At 42.0% G+C, this 17,620-nt stretch overlaps 1 protein-coding gene across 1 annotated transcript in view; it reads right to left on the reverse strand.

The window, feature by feature from the left end:
• The window catches only part of COL4A1 (collagen type IV alpha 1 chain), a 213,025-nt gene that overhangs the window by 18,115 nt on the left and 177,290 nt on the right, over positions 1-17,620 (reverse strand). Inside the window, exons 35-43 of the mRNA XM_074963616.1 lie at positions 17,499-17,597; positions 17,317-17,406; positions 13,838-13,977; positions 12,543-12,673; positions 12,386-12,462; positions 11,303-11,401; positions 9,945-9,995; positions 8,884-9,069; positions 7,738-7,871 (exon numbers count right to left, since the gene is read on the reverse strand). Of these exons, the coding sequence (XP_074819717.1) occupies positions 7,738-7,871; positions 8,884-9,069; positions 9,945-9,995; positions 11,303-11,401; positions 12,386-12,462; positions 12,543-12,673; positions 13,838-13,977; positions 17,317-17,406; positions 17,499-17,597 (1,007 nt within the window). The remainder of the gene's footprint in view (positions 1-7,737; positions 7,872-8,883; positions 9,070-9,944; positions 9,996-11,302; positions 11,402-12,385; positions 12,463-12,542; positions 12,674-13,837; positions 13,978-17,316; positions 17,407-17,498; positions 17,598-17,620) is intronic.

Raw genomic sequence — 17,620 nt, forward strand, 5'->3', positions numbered from 1 at the left:
TACTCACCAGAAATATTTGTGTCAATACAAAGTATGGTGCATTATGAGTAGGTATCCCAGTGTGCCATGTGCTGCCATCTGGCACATTGCCTTCTGGGAAGTTTTTGCAATGTGTTGTGGTGTATAAATAACTCACCTAGGGATCTCTGGGAGCTAGGGGTCAAGTTCCTAGCATGCAACTTTCTTCATATCCCATAATGCCAGCCATATCCCATAATTATGTGGGGTTTTTTTAAAAAAATAAGATCTCACAAGCCACACAGCACAGTTTGGTGTCTGCTATCTCTGACAGAAGCATGGATCTCCACACCTCTGTACCATTCTCATGAGTGTTGCAAATACAAGCCGCATGATTCTCTGGTACTATCAGAGCTGCAAGAACTATAGCAACAGGAGACATGACAATTTCTCTGAGGACAGGTTGTTGAGGGACATAGTGAAAAACAAGGTTGTTGGTGGTATTCATGGAGCAGCTGCCAACGGTGGAGTGCAGCTTCTGGGCTGGAGAAATGAGCACTGACTGGTGGGATTGCATCATAATGCAGATTTGGGACATCAAGCAGTGGCTGCAGAACTTTCGGACGTGCAAAGCCACATTGCCGGATTTGTGTTGCGAGCTCGCACCATTCCTCTAGCACACAGACACCAGAATGAGAGCGAGAGTGTGTTGACAGTTGAGAAGTGAGTGGCGATCAAAACTCTGTAAGCTTACATTTCTGGATTGCTCCCAGTCCGTGGGAAATCATTTTGGAGCTGGCAAATCCACAGTGGAGGCTATTGTCATGCAAGTGTGTAGGGCCATTCATTGTCTTCTGTTATGCAGACCTGTGATTCTTGGAAATGGGCAGGACATAGTAGATGGATTCACAGCAATCAGGTTCCCAAATTGAGGTGAGGTGATAGATGGCATGCATATCCCTATTTTGGCACCAGCCCACCTTGCCACAGAGTACATCAACAAAAAGGGCGACTTATCTATGGTCATGCAAGCATTGGTGGATCACTGGGGATGCTTCGCCAACAACACTGAAGGCTGGTCAGGGAAGATGCATGACACTCGCGTCTTTCAGAACACAGGACTTTAAGAAAGCTGCAAGCAGGGACATTCTTTCCTGACCCTCGGATTGCCATTGGTGATGTTGAAATGCCAATAGTGATTCTGGAAGACCCAGCCTAAGTCTTGCTCCCCTGGCTTATGAAGCTGTACCCTGTCCACCTTGACAGCACTAGGGAAAGATTCAGCTACCAGCTCAGCAGGTGAAAAATGACAGATGAAGGTGCGTTTGGTAGATTGGATCTCACTGAGAAAAACAGCCCGATGGTTATAGCTGCCTGTTGTCTGCTGCATTATCTATGTGAGGCAAAGGGGGGTGGGGATAGTTGCCACAATGGTAGAGGAGATGTCTGCTGACTCTGAACAGCCAAACACCAGGGCCATTACAAGACCCCAGCATGGAGCTATGTGATTACAGGAGGCTTTGAAAGAGCATTTCCATGGCCAGGCACAGTAATGTGCTGTGCTTGACTATGCTCTGGTCCTGCAGGTTTGTGAGCGGTTAGGAATTGTGCTTCGTGCACATTTATACATAGAACTTTTTTGTCTTATTATGAGCCTATGAATTATTCTTTTTTGCTGCACATTTATAGCTATTACACTGTCTTTCACTGAAACTATGAATTATGTGGTGCTTGTTGTACGTTTACACCTATGACTGGGTGTTTCCTTGAACCTATGACCTCTGGGGTGCTGTGCACTTACAAGTACTAGGAGCTTTGCATCCTGCCATACATTCTGCAGTATGTGGGGTGAACTGTAACAATGAATTTATTTTCAAAGTATAGACTTGCCTCCACTGACAAAAGCCGTGAAATGAAACAATGTGAAGAAAAAGGGACAATACAAACTTCCAACATAAATTAACTGAACGCAACTTTAAATTTAGAAAGGCAGCAAGCAGTTCTGTCCGTTTCAGTGCACAAATGTAGTCCATTTTGGATACATACACCGACTGTGCCTTTCATAGGTCATGGATGTGAAGATGTGGTTGTCCTTACTGTCCCCTGGCATGGAGTGGTAGGGCTAGGAATGAGATCCATGGTTCTAAGAGGATTTTTGAGGGGCGCAGGAAGCTGCCACCATGGACTTCTCCATGGACTGTTCTCCAAGGATGGCAAGTTTGTGATTGTTGGTCAGTTAGGGTCAGCAGCATTTGTGTTAGCTGCCTGAGAAGCCTCGTTATGTCCTGGTGCATCTCTCTTTTTCCTGAAGGGATTCTTGGGTTTTTCTCCATGTTCTCCTGTCCTCTCTATCCTCTCCATGCCGTCTGCCATGTTGGCCCACCAGACCCTCTGTTCACAGTCCAGTGCAGCACTGGTTTGCAGGATCTCACAGATATCATCCCTCATCCTCTTCTTTCTCCTCTTCAGTAGGATCAGGCATTCCCCAGGTGTGGAGGGTCACTCCTCAAGGCTGCAACAGCAGCAGCTCCAGATAAAATGGAAATATGTATAATTGTACGTACAGTCACAATGGAAAGTGAAAGATAAGCTTCAAAACTCCCTTCCCTCATTCCCATAAAAATCTGTAATAAGACATACTTATTGCTACTTCAGCTGCGGCGTGCCCCTGCACAGCACTGCTCTCCTGCCCCAGCCATGGTGAGTATTGCCCGCGAGGGGCCAGGTGGGGGAAAGGAGGAGGGTATTAACATTTTCGGTTGCATAAAACAATATGGTCCCTATTTCAATGGGTACAAGTACAGGGCAACGGCACTGAGTACTGGCTCTGTTTTTCACAGGTGGTGGTGATTTTAGCTGATATCTCACTCCTGAGTGTCACAGCAGCACAGAGAACACAGCCTTTGTGGGCATCCCAAAGCCACCCAGGACCGCATGCCACTAGCCTGCTTACTACAATGGTGCCTGCCAAAATCATTGTTGAGCGGTGTGGAAAAGTGTCCTACCGCTGAAGAAGAAATAAGATGGACATCCCTAGAAACCTTCGGGAGAGAACTGCAGAGTAACTCTATGAAAGTTTCATCAAGATCTCTCAGGAGGACACAAGGGACATTCCTCGGTACATCAACAAACTGCTCTGCAGGGCCTCCAATGCCTAATCCTACAGGGGAAGGAAAAAAAGATAACAAATCTACCTCTGTTTGTTGTACTGCTACCTCTTCTCAGATAAGTAAAACAATGAAAAGTCGATGCATGTCTTTAGTAACTTGGGATGGGCCAGGCGTCATCTTTATATTTAAACATGAAAAGGGAAAATGCATGCACTCACTTTCCCAAGGTTCCATCTCTTGCACTGTGCTCGCCCATGCCTGGCTAATGGGACTGACTAGGCTGCAGCAGAGTGTCTACAGGTCCTGGCTCATGGCATAGCCAAATTGCCCCACCCCACCACATCTCCCTTCCTCCTCCTCACTGTCCATGCCAGAGGGCTACATCTCAGGCTCCACTGAGGCACCCACAGTGGTCTGCGGGGTGCGGGTGGGGTTACTGCCAAGTACAGCATGCAGCTTGTCATAAAATGGCAGGTCTGTGGCTCAGCACCAGATTGACTGTTGGCCTCCTGGGCCTTGTGGTATGCCAGCCACAGTCCCTTTGCTTTCCCGCGGCTGATCCCTGTAGTACCCCTTCGTCTGCATCCCCTTCTCATAGATGTCCATGTTTCTATGGCTGCTCCATAGCTGTGCCTCAACAGTCTCTTCTCCCCACAAGTGATCCGATACCTCCTGTCTGCTCCAGGCAGGAGTATGTCTTGAGCGTGTAGCTGGCAGAGTCGGTTGGTTAGCTGCACACAATAAGGGAGCGCTGCTAGGTGTGCTCACCAAGCCCAGCTATCAGGGAAAGGCATCTCAAAAATACACAGTATTTTAAAGGGACAGGGGAGGGGCTTCTGGTCTTCATGACCCCTGGGCAGTGGAGTTCAACATTTGTGACTAGAGCTGTCAGTGTGAGGCATTGTGTGACAACTGTTGGAGGACTGTTAGGATTGACATAGGTCACGCAATGTCTACACTTGAACTGTGTCAACCACAGTACTTTGACTACAGCTCAATGCCATTCGGGGAGGTGGTTTTACTGCATCACCACAACAGGGTGCTTATGTCAGCAGGAGACAAATTTGAGTGTAGATACGTGAAAAATAGGTTGATGCAAGGCAACTTACGTTGACCTAACTTTGTAGTGTAGACTAGGCCTGTGCTAGAGGAAAATCAAGGCCACATACTGTAAGACTCACACAAGGCATAGTAAACTCACTAGTTACCCAATGGAATTTATTGACAGCATCCTTCAGTGTATTACAACAGAAACACTTCAAAACCAGACTCCAGTGAGAGACTGTTGAATTGGAATTCATTTGAAAATTGGATACAATTAACTTAGGCTTGAATAGAGACTGGGAGTGGCTAAGTCATTATGCAAGGTAACCTATTTCCCCTTGTTTTTTCCTACACCCCCCCCCCGCCCCCACCCCCATTCCTCAGACATTCTTGTTAAACCCTAGATTTGTGCTGGAAATGGCCCACCTTGATTATCATACACATTGTAAGGAGAGTGATCACTTTAGATAAGCTATTACCAGCAGGAGAGTGGGGTGGGGGGAGAGAAAACCTTTTGTAGTGGTAAACACCCATTTTTTCATGGTTTGTATGTATAAAAGCATCTTCTGTATTTTCCACAGTATGCATCCGATGAAGTGAGCTGTAGCTCACGAAAGCTTATGCTCAAATAAATTGGTTAGTCTCTAACATTCTAGTTTCTGTTTCAATTGATCCAGAATAAGCATCTAAGCATACCTTAGAGATTCCCACAACAAATTGCTAACACAAGTCCTAAACACTACAGTCATCATGAGCCATTATTATAATATAACATTTGCATAAAGCTCTATAGGTATGCAGAGAAAATACAGATGTAGATCCAGAGCCAAAAAGGTATTTAGGCACCTAAATCCCTTTGGAATTAATGGAAATTAGGCACCTCAATACCTTTGAGGATCAGGGCCATAGTCCTTGCACTAAGAAATGTACAAAATAGGTTAGAGATACCATGGCGGGTACAAAGGGAGAAATTACATCAGAAAGGGGAAGGGAGGTATTCACAAAATAAAGTGATGTGGTTACTTGTAGTCAAAAAGCACATGGCATACATCAATTATTTTCTTTTAAAAGGTGCACGCCTGTGCATAAGCTGAGCATTGCACTGCCTGATTACCTGCCTGGGCCTGAGCAGCAGAATGAAGGTCAGAATCATGAGGCAAGGGGTCTCAGGCTACCTCCCCCAAACAAACTGTATGCTTGTGCTCCCCAACCTGACTCCTACAATTGGAGCTGGTTGGGAATTTTCCATCAGAATGATTTTTCAAAAGAAAATGCAGTTTCTGCAAAATCAACAGGAAAATTTTGATTTTGCCGAAGTTTTTCAATTTGCTGTCAGAAAAACCAAAATGAAATATGTTGCTTTGAGTTGGTTCCACCTGAAAGGAAATATTTCAGATTGTTGAACTGACCTGAAATGTTTAGTTTTGAGTCAATTCAACTTTAAATTGCATTTCCCTATGATGGTACATTGGTCATGGTAATTGTAGTTCATATGACATTCTCTCCTAGAAGTTGCCTCCCTGGCTGGACTATATCTCCCAGGATGCAACACAGTTTCCCCTATGACCTAGCATCATGGTGCATCACAGAAGTCATATGGCTGTCAGTGCTTCATGGGAGATGCAGTCTGGCCTGGGAGACTGGTCCATGAGGGAGAATAGGGACATCGGATACTTGAACCACAACTCCCTTGAGGCAATGCAACGTAATAGGATGATGCAGTTTAATGTTTAACTGACTCGAAATGAAATGTTTTGGGTCAGTTAAATAAAACCAAAATGAAACATTTTGATTTGGGAATGTTGAAATGTTATGTTTTAATTGACAATGACTGGAACTTCATTTTGTGAAAAATTTCAATTCTTTGTCCTGATTTGGAAACAAATCATTTGTTGAAATATCAGAATTTTCTGTGGGACAGAAATTCTGATTTTCACTCAGTTCTGCTTATAAGCACTCTGGACACTTAGCAAAGAGAATGCACATTTGAATCTTGCTATCAATGCTTGTTGAAAACATCTGTCTCTCAGAGTTATTAATGGCATGCAGCTACTCCGAACGTGGAAAGCTGGTGACCAACAAGGATCTAGCTTAAAAAATTCAAGACATGGGTTTAAGCGTCACTGTAGAAGCAGCCCCTTGGAGACAGAAGAACATCCAGTGTGGCTTTACATTACGAAGAATCTGTTCCTCTGAGTCCACTGTTGGAATCCTGCTTCCCACACTAGGATCTTAATGACCCCTTTCCTGAGTCCCTCTTCATCCTGTACAATGAGTGTGATGGTGCCATGCCTACTCTCTTACCCTGCTTTTATTCACCTATTTTTATTATATTTTAGTTTAATTTCCTGCTAGAAGAAAGAATGAGCTACAACCTGAAGAGAACTGTGCTTCAAGAAATGAGGAGGCAGAAATACTCAGAGGAAGGGTATAGAACAGGGGTCTCAAACATGCGGCCCGTGGAGTTATTTCCTGCAGCCCGCCATAGGCGCTGACTCCACCAGCAGACAAGCTCCCCTCCCCACCTTTTCCCTCCTGAGCGCACTGCGTCCCCGCTCCTCTGCCTACCTCCCAGCATTTCCTGCCACCAAACAGCTGTTTGGCAGCACTTAGGACTTTCCAGGAGGGAGGGGGGAGGAGTGGGAACACGGCACGCTCAGGGGAGGAGGCGGAGAAGAGGTGGAGCAGGGGCAGGGATTTGGGGAAGGGGTTGGAATAGGGGCAGGGAGGGGGCAGAGTTGGGGTGGGGGCTTTGGGGAAGGGGTTGGAATGGGGGCAGGGAAGAGGTGGGGCAGGGGCAGGGCCGCATGTTTGAGACCCCTGTGACTGTTAGTTAGGGACACTGGGCACCATCCCCCATTGCCCAGGGGTCTCTCTGTTAGGGGTGCTGGGAACCCAGTGGTTCCCCCGCCCATCACCCAGGAGTCTCTCTGTTAGGAGTGCTGGGCACCCAGAAGCCCCCCCCCCGCCCCCATCGCCCAGAATTCTCTCCACTGGGACACTGGACAGTGTCTGTGATGAAGTGGAAATTTTCTGTAAATTTTTTATAATTCCTAGGTGAGCCTCAGTTTCCCTCTCAACTTTGTGCTGTGACTGGGGTGTGTCTGGGGTGTGACTGGGGGGGAGGGGGTGGAAAGGGTTACACAGTGCAGGAGAGAGTCAGAGCCTATGGCGGGCCACAGGAAATAACTCCGTGGGCCACATGTTTGAGACCCCTGGTGTAGATCATCATCAGTGTTACTGACCACATAAGTTACAGGTGTTTATATTTTATTGAAACCCCTCTTCTCATTACAGTTTTAAAAAAGTTAAAAGATTTACTTTTAATAGCATACTATATTACTCTCTATTTTTTTCATTTTTGACTATACTTTTGTATCATTGTACGAAAAGGTTTCACTGGTAAGGCCCTTGGGCCTCATGTGGCCCCCGTGGTGATTTGAGTTTGAGATACCTGCTTTGCACAGTCAGCAAAGAGTCTGAAAGCATTCTGGCTATAAAGTATTATTGGTTTGAAAAAGAAATATCTATGATTAATACATCCATTAACTGGAAGAACTAAAATGACCACTATGTGCTACTGAGCTACACTAGAGAAATCACTAAGGTAGTTAAAGTAACTTACAGGAATGCCTTGGAATCCCAGATCACCTTTGATTCCAAGTCTTCCAGGTGTTCCAGGCCAACCCGTGTTTCCTTTTTCTCCTTTGGCTCCTTCAAGGCCTGGAAATCCTGGTGGTCCCTCTGGACCGGATAGACCTAAAATGGAGGGGTGGGGAAAAGTTTCTTGGCAAATTTGTTTTCTATAAGACATCAGTATTTGGATTAGGACCAGATGGCTCAAGTTAAAGGTGGGCAAGATCAAAGTAAAGCTGGCAAGGAGCAGGAATGCTTCAATAGCTAGCTAGGACATGGACCTACTTATCCAATGGGTCAGGTTCCAGCTCAAATAGTTTCAGAGCTTCAGGGTCCTGCTGAGCTCACCACTGCTACTGGAGAAGCAGGCTGAGAAAGGATCAAGAAATACCTTATTTCTCCTTAGGCTACATGAAGCTAGGAGGCTTCACATTTTCTCTGGACAAGGATCTGCAATAGTGATCCACATATTAAACTTCTCCAAACTGAATTACTGTAATTCATTGTATCTGGGGCAGAAAAAGAAGCAATGCAGAGGCTTCTGCTCATACAGAACTTGGCAACCTACAGTGCTATGAGCTATTCACTCCTGTGCTCCACAATCTCCATTGGCTTCTAATCCACTTCCATTGCCAACTCAAGGCCTTCGCCCCAATTTTCAAATACATCAACAGGCTGGGACCCAGCAGCATCAGCTATGGTATGTCCATCTATGGCTTGACAAGACAACTGCACTCTCTGGTACAAAGCCACTAATATAACCCTGGATGAAGCACATCGGAGTTGGAGATAAAGTGCTCTGGGTCAAGGGGGTTCATGGATGGAATGAGCTAAGAGGAGAGATTAAACTACTCCAAAGGCAGATCACTTTTAGGATACACTGCAAAACTGTCCATTGGGAGAATGCTTTTCCAGGACAACTAGGAAGATTTTATTTTGTATTAAAAAAAAATGTATAAAAAGATAAGAAACATAATAAAGACTTTAATACAAAGCAATATGAAATTATATTATTAATAGAAAGGAGATATCACTAATATCCTTAGTGCAGACTAGTAATAAAAATAAATAATAAACTCATATCATCACCATAAACATTAGATAGTTTACAGTTCATAGATTTTTAATTACTTACCTGAAAGTCCAGGTTGACCTGGGGGTCCTCTGTCTCCTTTAGGACCTTCCATTGATCTCCCTGGTAATCCGGGAATGCCCTGTTGGCCTGGAAGACCTTGCGGACCAACAAATCCTGCTTCTCCTTTTGAACCAGGAATCCCCGGGCTTCCTGGGGATCCTGGAAAACCCACATCACCTTTTGCACCTAAGATTTAAAACAGCCCCCAAAGTAGTTAGACAAAGGATGATAATAAATTGAAACATTTTGCATTATTATGGGCTGATAACCTTTATTTCTATATTGATCTTCTTTTAGACATTTGGATTACAATGAAATTCTTTCTGGAAATTTCATTATTCTCTACCAGATCTTCATGAAACAGGTAAAAGAAATAGTCAGTTTAACTGAAGGGTCTGCCTAGCTAAATTGTTTGTGGCTTATTGCTCACCCACTTCCACCACCTTCATCCCCTGCACTCACACCTAACTCTTCTTATGAGCTAAATCCTAAAGTCCTTAATCAGCCAAAATTCCACTTGTGTCTTCGCAGTGGAAGTTTTAATTGGGTAAGGACAACAGGGTTTAGTTCAGAAGAAGAAGATAGATTTGCCAAGATCGACATTTAAAACATATGAATTTTTTCCCAAGTTTGTATAAACAGGTAATTTAAAGCTTATTTTAGAACTTTCATTGCTCACTCAATGTATTTTATTGGCTGGTGAAAATATGTACAATAAAATGTTAAAGAAAGGAAAAATAGCTAGACTTTGATTTTTACAAAATTAGTATGGAAACAGAAGAACTTCAAATTCAAAAGCACTGTACACAATACAAATATAGGAGTTATTTGCATTATCTCACCACAACACAGCTTGCAGTAAATTCCACACTAAGAATATTTACCTATTTAGGGCATATCTAATTCATGTCCAAGATGCTACTACTGTAATCGAAATTGGTAATTGACATCTCAGAGTTTTTGCTTCCAGATTTAAACAGTGGAGCACATAAAAGAATGCAGTTGCAAATGTGTTTGAACTACAGAATTAAGTTTTTAAAACTTTGTTTATTTTATATTACCTTTATCTCCCTTTGCACCAGGAAATCCTGGAAGCCCTCTACCTGGAATACCTACAAGTAATGGCAGCAAAAATGAGACAAGACAATAGTTACATTTAATACATAATTAATATCTATTAAAACAACCGACACCGGCACTTGAAAATGAACAGTTTATGCACAAGTTTTTCTGGGCAGGGACTGTCTTTCAGTTATGTATTTATACTGTGTCTAGCACAATGGGGCCCTATCTGTGAATGAGGCCCCTAAGTGCCACCACCGTACCAATAAAGAAGAAAGGATGAGCCAGCGCCCAATATTTCACAGCAAATTTGTTATGGGAAAAGATTTCCTAAACAGCAAATCTTTAAAATACTGCCAGATTTTGCAACAGTTTTTCCTTCAAGCTAACACTGATGCACAATGCAACTAACTAAAGGCACTCATCTCCCTCAAAGCTGGTTCAGGACTCCATAGTGCTACATGAACTAAGGAAGATTAATTTAGTGTGAGGGCTAACTAATGCTGTTTACTTTAGGTATAATTTGTTGACGATGGTTGATGCAGGGTGCTCGGTCATTTTTTTTTTTTTTTTTTGCATGTTCCTTTTTAAGTCATAAAGAGCCAAATTGTGAGGTCCTTATTCAGGCAAATAAGGACCTCACAATTTGACTTTTGACTTTATTGAAATTTTGAGTAAGGATCTCAAGATTTGGTCCAAACTGCACTAACAGTACACATGGTTCTTTCCCCTCCAATTTATACCTTTTCAGGAATGATCATGTGAAGAATATAATATTCTGTTGGATTTAAATATCCATGCCAACTTTAGGAGTCTGATGCTGCAGTCCTTGTCAGTGTATGTCAATGGGAGTTAAGAGGAGATATTCTTGATTCTGATGAAAAAAGGTGTTTTTCCCACTGAAATTTTTAAAATTTTTTTTTCTGTTTCGTATAAATGAAATGTTGTTTACATATTTTTGTTTTAAAAACCAAAATGACATTTTATGTCTATTTGAAGTAAAAGTTTTCATTACAAATCAGTTCAAAACTTCTGTCATAAAAAACCAACAATTTTTTTTACTGAAATATTTCAAAGATTATTGTTGCAAATTTCTCAGGGGGGAAATGTCAGTATTCAGACCAGACCTACCAATTTCCTAAGAAACTTTCTGTCCAAATTACCAGCTTTATAGTAGTTTGCAAGGCATTATACAAACTTCATTATATAATCCTCCCAATGTAAGTACCTAAAAACTACATGGTCCTCCATCTTATTTGACTGTACAATCAGACACTTCCTGTGCATTTCTGTAATAAATATCTGACATATATGTACATTTTAATACAAAAGAAAGGTAACATGGCATGATGCTTACCTGGGTCACCCTTTGGTCCAGGCGAACCTGGTATTCCATCATAACCTTGTTCACCTTTCTGTCCAGGGACACCAGAGGGACCTTCAGAACCAGGTTCACCTGAAAAATCATTCATTGCCATTTTATAATCCAGCCATCAGATTTTTACACATCTTTTCTCTCAATGGAAACGTAGGTTATGATGCTGCTCCCATTGAAGTAAAATGGCAGTTATTCATTATAGACTTGATTCTGTTCTCACTTTACATAGGTTTTACATTGGCAGAACTCCACTGCCTTCACTGTTGTTACTCCTGAATTACACCCGTATGAGAGAAGAATCGGTCCTTTTAGTTCAGGGATCGGCAACCTTTGGCACACGGCCCATCAGGGGAAATCCGCTGGAGGGCCAGGACGGTTTGTTTACCTACAGCGTCCGCAGATTCGGCCGATCACAGCTCCCACTGGCCGCGGTTCACCGCTCCAGGCCAATGGGGGCTGCAGGAAGCAGTGCAGGCTGAGGGATGTGCCAAAGGTTGCCGGTCCCTGTTTTAGTTTCTTATAGTAATAGCTGTGAACCCAGCTAAGACTAAAGTATAAGAAAAGCTTGAGTCTTCTCCCTCAGTATCACCCATTGAATATGAGGTGCTTATGTCCTACAGAGAGAGAACTGGGCCATGAGAATTCATACAATCACCCTATATAGCCTGACTCTCCACTTTGACTTTAGCATACTAGTTTTACCCCAGGGACATTACACCAGTGTAACATAGTGGAGATCAGGCCCTAAAGGTCAATGTGAGGGATTTCAAATGTAATTGGTAACAATAAAAAAGATGATGGTAGCAACAAATGGAACTGAAGAAAAAATGTCCTACAAACAGCTTTAAAGAACCAGTCCCCCCACATCTTAAAATGATTGGTTTTGTCTTGCAATGCCCCTCCACCCTCCAACTCCAAAGTTTTCACTTGTAAAATGAACAAATGTGACCAGGAATCTTTGAGACAAAATAAATACAGAAGCCCACAATACTATTCAGTCATTTTTTAAAGTAGAAAGCATACTTGAAACAGTGCTTTTTAAAAATGAAGTGGATTCTTTACCTGCTTCTCCTTTTAAACCTGGAATACCACCCAAGCCAGAGAGTCCTTTTTCACCCTTTTCTCCGTGGCTACCTGGGCTGCCTAAAGAAAGCAAGAGGATTTGATTCACTGACTGTACATTTAAATTTGTTAGTTTTACATTAAATGTTTTTAGGACTTGCCTGGATATCCTGCAATGCCAGGTAATCCTTTGGGACCTGGATGACCAGGCATTCCTGGAATTCCTGTGCTACCCTTTTCACCTTTTTCACCAGGGAAGCCTGGAACACCTGACCTTCCTTGTTCTCCCTATGGGGGAAAAAAGCAAACAATAAAAGCCACACATTTAAGATGTGGTAAAATGGCAAAGCATGTTCTGCAATATTACATAATTTCCCCCCATTGTATCAACCATCGTATTAAAGAATTTCATCCTCCTCATTTATGATTAAATTCAGTGAAGCCTGTAGGCTCACAAACACACAATTATCTGAATTCATTCTATTTATGTAGTGCACAGACGACTAAAAGCCTTCTTATACGCTTCATTGGGGGCCTTTTATCATTTTTTTTTCCAGTGATAAAGATTGCAGTTTTCTGCAAGTTACCCACATAACTTATATATTGCACATGCATTTAGTCACCTTCAAAGTCCAGATTATCAAAATTCTTTATTTGCTATTAAATACACAGGGTTTAATTTTATAATTTTCACTTCAAAGTTCAAAGGTTACTCTAAATTTTTTCCTTCAAAAAGTCTGGTGAACCAACATCAGAACCCCTTTCAGAATATGTGGAGTGTGAATTAAGTCTATCTATGGCATGTATACGGCGCCCATTACTATATTATCTGAACAGCTCACAATCTTTTAATGTATTTAACCTCCTCAAATGCCTGTAAGGAAGGGAAATCAGGATATGTTTTAGTATAGTGTGTTGTGCACCTTCTTAGTCGGCTTTTAAGAGTTAATTTCTTTCATTTTCAGGGATGTAAATTATTTTATTTTATGGAGATAGAATAAATTAACACTGCTGCAAAATTCGGTACCGTTGTGCCATGGAGTATATGAGACGCTCCATACACACACACACACACACGCCCGCCCATCATCATCCTCTCCTGTTTCCAATGCCAACGTCGGGGAGGGTTGACTTCTGTTGGTTTCTTTGCCTTTGGAACCTAGACTGCCAGCCACCTCAAGTCTAGACTCATTTTATAGATGGGGAACTGAGACACAGAGAAGTTAGTGACTTGCCCAAGGTCATACAGGAAGTCCATAGTAGAACAGGGACTTGAACCCAGGACTCCCATGTCCCTAACCACCAGGCCTCTCTTACACACACACACACGAAGTTTCCACTCAGATATTAAAATAAACAAAATATAAATTTAACAGAATATCTTATGAACAAATGAATCTTTTGAGGTACTTATTAGAAATTGAGACTATTCATTTTTGAGATTGTAAATACCTTCTCACCCGGAGCACCTGGAATGCCAATCCCTGGAATACCCGACTCTCCTTTGTCTCCTTTTTCACCTTGTAATCCAGGGTATCCTGGCATACCTTGTGAGCCTGGCACACCTGGCACACCTTTTTCTCCAGGTGTTCCTAACAATAAAATAAAAAGTATATTAAATCTGTGGCACCCTAGCAATAAAGACAAAAATCTGTTATTGAGATGTTACCTTGAAACGACTGTGAATGTTAGAACTAGAAAACAAGTGAATTGCTGTACTATCTAGTAAATAGAAATAAACAAGAACCTAGCCATCTAAGAAAGTGAATTGTTTTTGGTACTTCCCCTGTTTTATTATACATATATGTTCAGAAGTGAGCCTATGATTTAGCCATGCACACAACCAAATGCAAAAAAAATTCAGGTTTCCATAAAGAGCAACTGACATATACAATTTGTAATATACCCACCTGATCAATGGAACCAGAATGATTTCCAGGTTACCTACCATGTCTAGTAGCAACTTAGTGATGCACCTTTTCTTTCTCTTGCTCATTGATCTCAAAGGCCAGTTTTGACTAACAATTAAAATTAATCTAAATAATGTATGAGAATAGAAGTTGGATGACAAATTAGCCAGCCTTGATGTTACTAATTTTTTTGGCCTCCAATCTTTTTTATTTGATTTCTCAAATATGTTAGGTATAAACTAACAAATAGCCAATTTTAACTGAGATAGGGTTCCCTGTTAAGATGCATTCCTCCCATTCCTCTATTTTAAAAAAAATAGAGACTGTCACTAGGACACGACATTTCTATCACAGTTGGATGCATTCTAACTTTATGACAAAATCTATAAGATACATACATAACATTTTCAAAACTGGCTGCCTGAATTGTATGTGCAAATCCTACCTGTGATCCTGAAACAAGTAATTGTGCTGATGTGTTTGTCCTCATACACAGATCTGAGATTTGAATGCAGAATTTGGGAACCCATTTTAAGAGATTTGTTTTAATATTGATGTAGGAGTGAAAACCAAAGGCATGGAGACCAGATTTTCAGCTGGTGGCATAGCTCCATAGAAGTCAGTGAAGCTACACTGATCTATGCCAGCTTAGATCCTCAGTTGAATTCAATGGACCTACACTGACAGATATCAGCTAAGAATCTGGTCCTAAATATTTTGCCCAGTGGTTTGGTAAATCTCTACTGTTATATAAAGGAACGATCTAAAACTGGGTGGACTCAAAATTCAATCTACATTTCCTGCGTACGAGTTAGCCCTACCTAAATCTGGTTAAATGTGACCACTGAAATAGCTAACCTTGCTCTTTATTTTAACTGTCATGTCATTTTCTGGATACACTTTCTGGATAAACTGTCTTTTTCAAATTTAGCTTTTTTTAAAATATACAGTTTGTTTTGAATCAGATAAAAAGTTCAGAGATTTAGGAGAAAAAGAATTGGAATTATTTATCCCTTTCGCTTCCTCAAGCTATAATTAGGCTTGGAAGGATTAGATTTTTCTTGGAAAATATTGATAAATGTAGATTTCACCGAACACACTGAAACAGACAAAAAATATTTCTACCAGTAATAATTGAAATTTACAGATGCTGCTTCAGAAATTATTAGAGTTCAATTTACAGATATTTACTTTGTATATTTTGACTATGATGTTGACAATTTGTGTTTTAACAATTATAAAGCTTTCAATTTTTGAATCTCAATGTTAATTGTCATTAAATAATTATTGTCTGACCCCCTCCAACTATCTGAACCCGCAGAATTTCCCACAACTATGAAAATTTAAATGGATAAAAAAAAACCTAAAAAAAAAAGCTTAAAAATAAACATCTATATTATCTGTCAAAATGATCAAAAAATAAAAATCAAATTCTGCCAACCGTTGCTATAATGTACAAAACAGATAACATGTTTATGCCTGCATGCCCTTTTAGCTTTGTCAACAAATACAGGAAAATGCCACTTTTAAGTATGATTACAGACTGTTTTGACCTGAAGATATTACAAGATTTTACAAGGCAGGTTCCCCACTCCCCATTTGAAAAATAAGTGACGGTGGTGCTCAAGAAAGGTGTCCCAGTTGGCAGAGCTGAAAAATAAGCTTCTGTATTTAATAACAGAACAGTTACAACACAGGCAGAAGCAGTGCAACATCCTATCTGCAACCGTACAACATCATACCACCATCTTCTGAAAGAGCCACCTCTAGAGGTGAAAGGTGGTTCAAGTTTTCATGTCCCTTGGGTCCTTGGTCTCTCTGTTCAGACGGCCAACAGTAGTGCAGACTATGATCTACTTATCCACTAAAATCTGAACTGAGACAACCAACTCTTTTCACACAGGACGCTGAATGAATGTCAGATGGCAACTTCTTTTGGGCCTTGTGGCAACACCTAAGGTATATGTAGCCACACATCACAGTGAAAAGCAGGCTGCACCCACACAGCGGTGCGTAGTTACATGTGGCAGTGAAAGACTTTGGCAGCAGGGAAAGACTCCAGCAGCAGGGAGCTGCCAGAGTCTTTCCCGGCTGCTTCATTCATGCCAGAACTTTTCCCTACTACCAGAGTCTTTCCCTGTGCCGGAGAAAGGCTCTGGCAGTTCCCTGTGGCGGGAAAAGGCTCCAGCAGTGGGGAGCTCCTGGAGCCTTTCTCCACTGCAGGAGTCTTTCACTGCAATGAGGAAAGGCTTCAGCATGGGACAGTACCCTGCTAAAAATAGCAGTGTAGGTGGGGTAGGCACTGCTTCAGCGTGTAGAGAGCTGTGTAGGGTACATACATCTCCTAAGCGGTGCCTCACCATCTACACTGCTATTTATACCCGCGTGAGAGGGGCATGCAAAGTATGTACTCTACACTCCATCATAAGCGTAGACATAGCCTTGGTCACTACTGACTTGGGCCATATTTAAACCAGTGGCGAAACGACAGCATCCTCTCTGTTATCCAATCTATGCAAATAACATAGTTTAACAAGAAAATCTTCTTTGGCTGAGCACTAACAATAAATTATTTTTAACTTCAGGGTTTCAAGGGTCAGAATGTGGCCAGACACAGGAGCACAAGGGGCAATATGTTCCCTACACCAGGTGGAGCCTTTCCACATGTCGATTCCTGGCAGAGGGGGAGAATAGGAACAGTGTGCCACAGTGCTGAGTAATCAGTGAGTAGAGCCTGGACTGTCCCACCACTCCAAACTGCTCGCCAGCAGAGCTGAGGCAGCATGAGGTGGGATGTAACCTGCAACCAGCTGAGGGAAGTTATTCCCCTCTGAAGTAAGGAGGAGGTCACAATTCCTTCCTGGGCATCTCTCCTGGGGTGACACAGCTATTGGTTAAAGGCTCAATCTATCCCTAAATATTTTAAGATCTGTGTTTCCTTCACTATTTTGACCAGCCACTCTTGACACATATCTTTGTGAATGTGATATCTCAACAAGCTAAGTTCACACCATGTGGTACCTGGCAAACCCATTTCTCCAATTGACCCTTTTTGTCCTGGAAATCCTGGGTCACCTGGGTATCCTGGAGGGCCTTGATCACCTTTTCGTCCTAAGAACAATGAAAAGTATTACAAGTTCCATTAGTTAACAAGGATTACAAAAGTCTGTGCTAGTTATATTTATTAAAAGCTGCAAACATACCTGGAAGTCCCGGGAAGCCACGTTCACCATCCTTCCCTGGCATTCCTGGTACACCATAATCCCCTGTTTTCCCCTTTTCTCCTATTGCTCCTTCTTGTCCTGGATACCAAAAAAAACCCCAA

The sequence above is a fragment of the Natator depressus genome, chromosome 1 (genome assembly GCF_965152275.1).
Source record: "Natator depressus isolate rNatDep1 chromosome 1, rNatDep2.hap1, whole genome shotgun sequence".
In the NCBI taxonomy this organism is placed as follows: Eukaryota; Metazoa; Chordata; order Testudines; family Cheloniidae; genus Natator; species Natator depressus.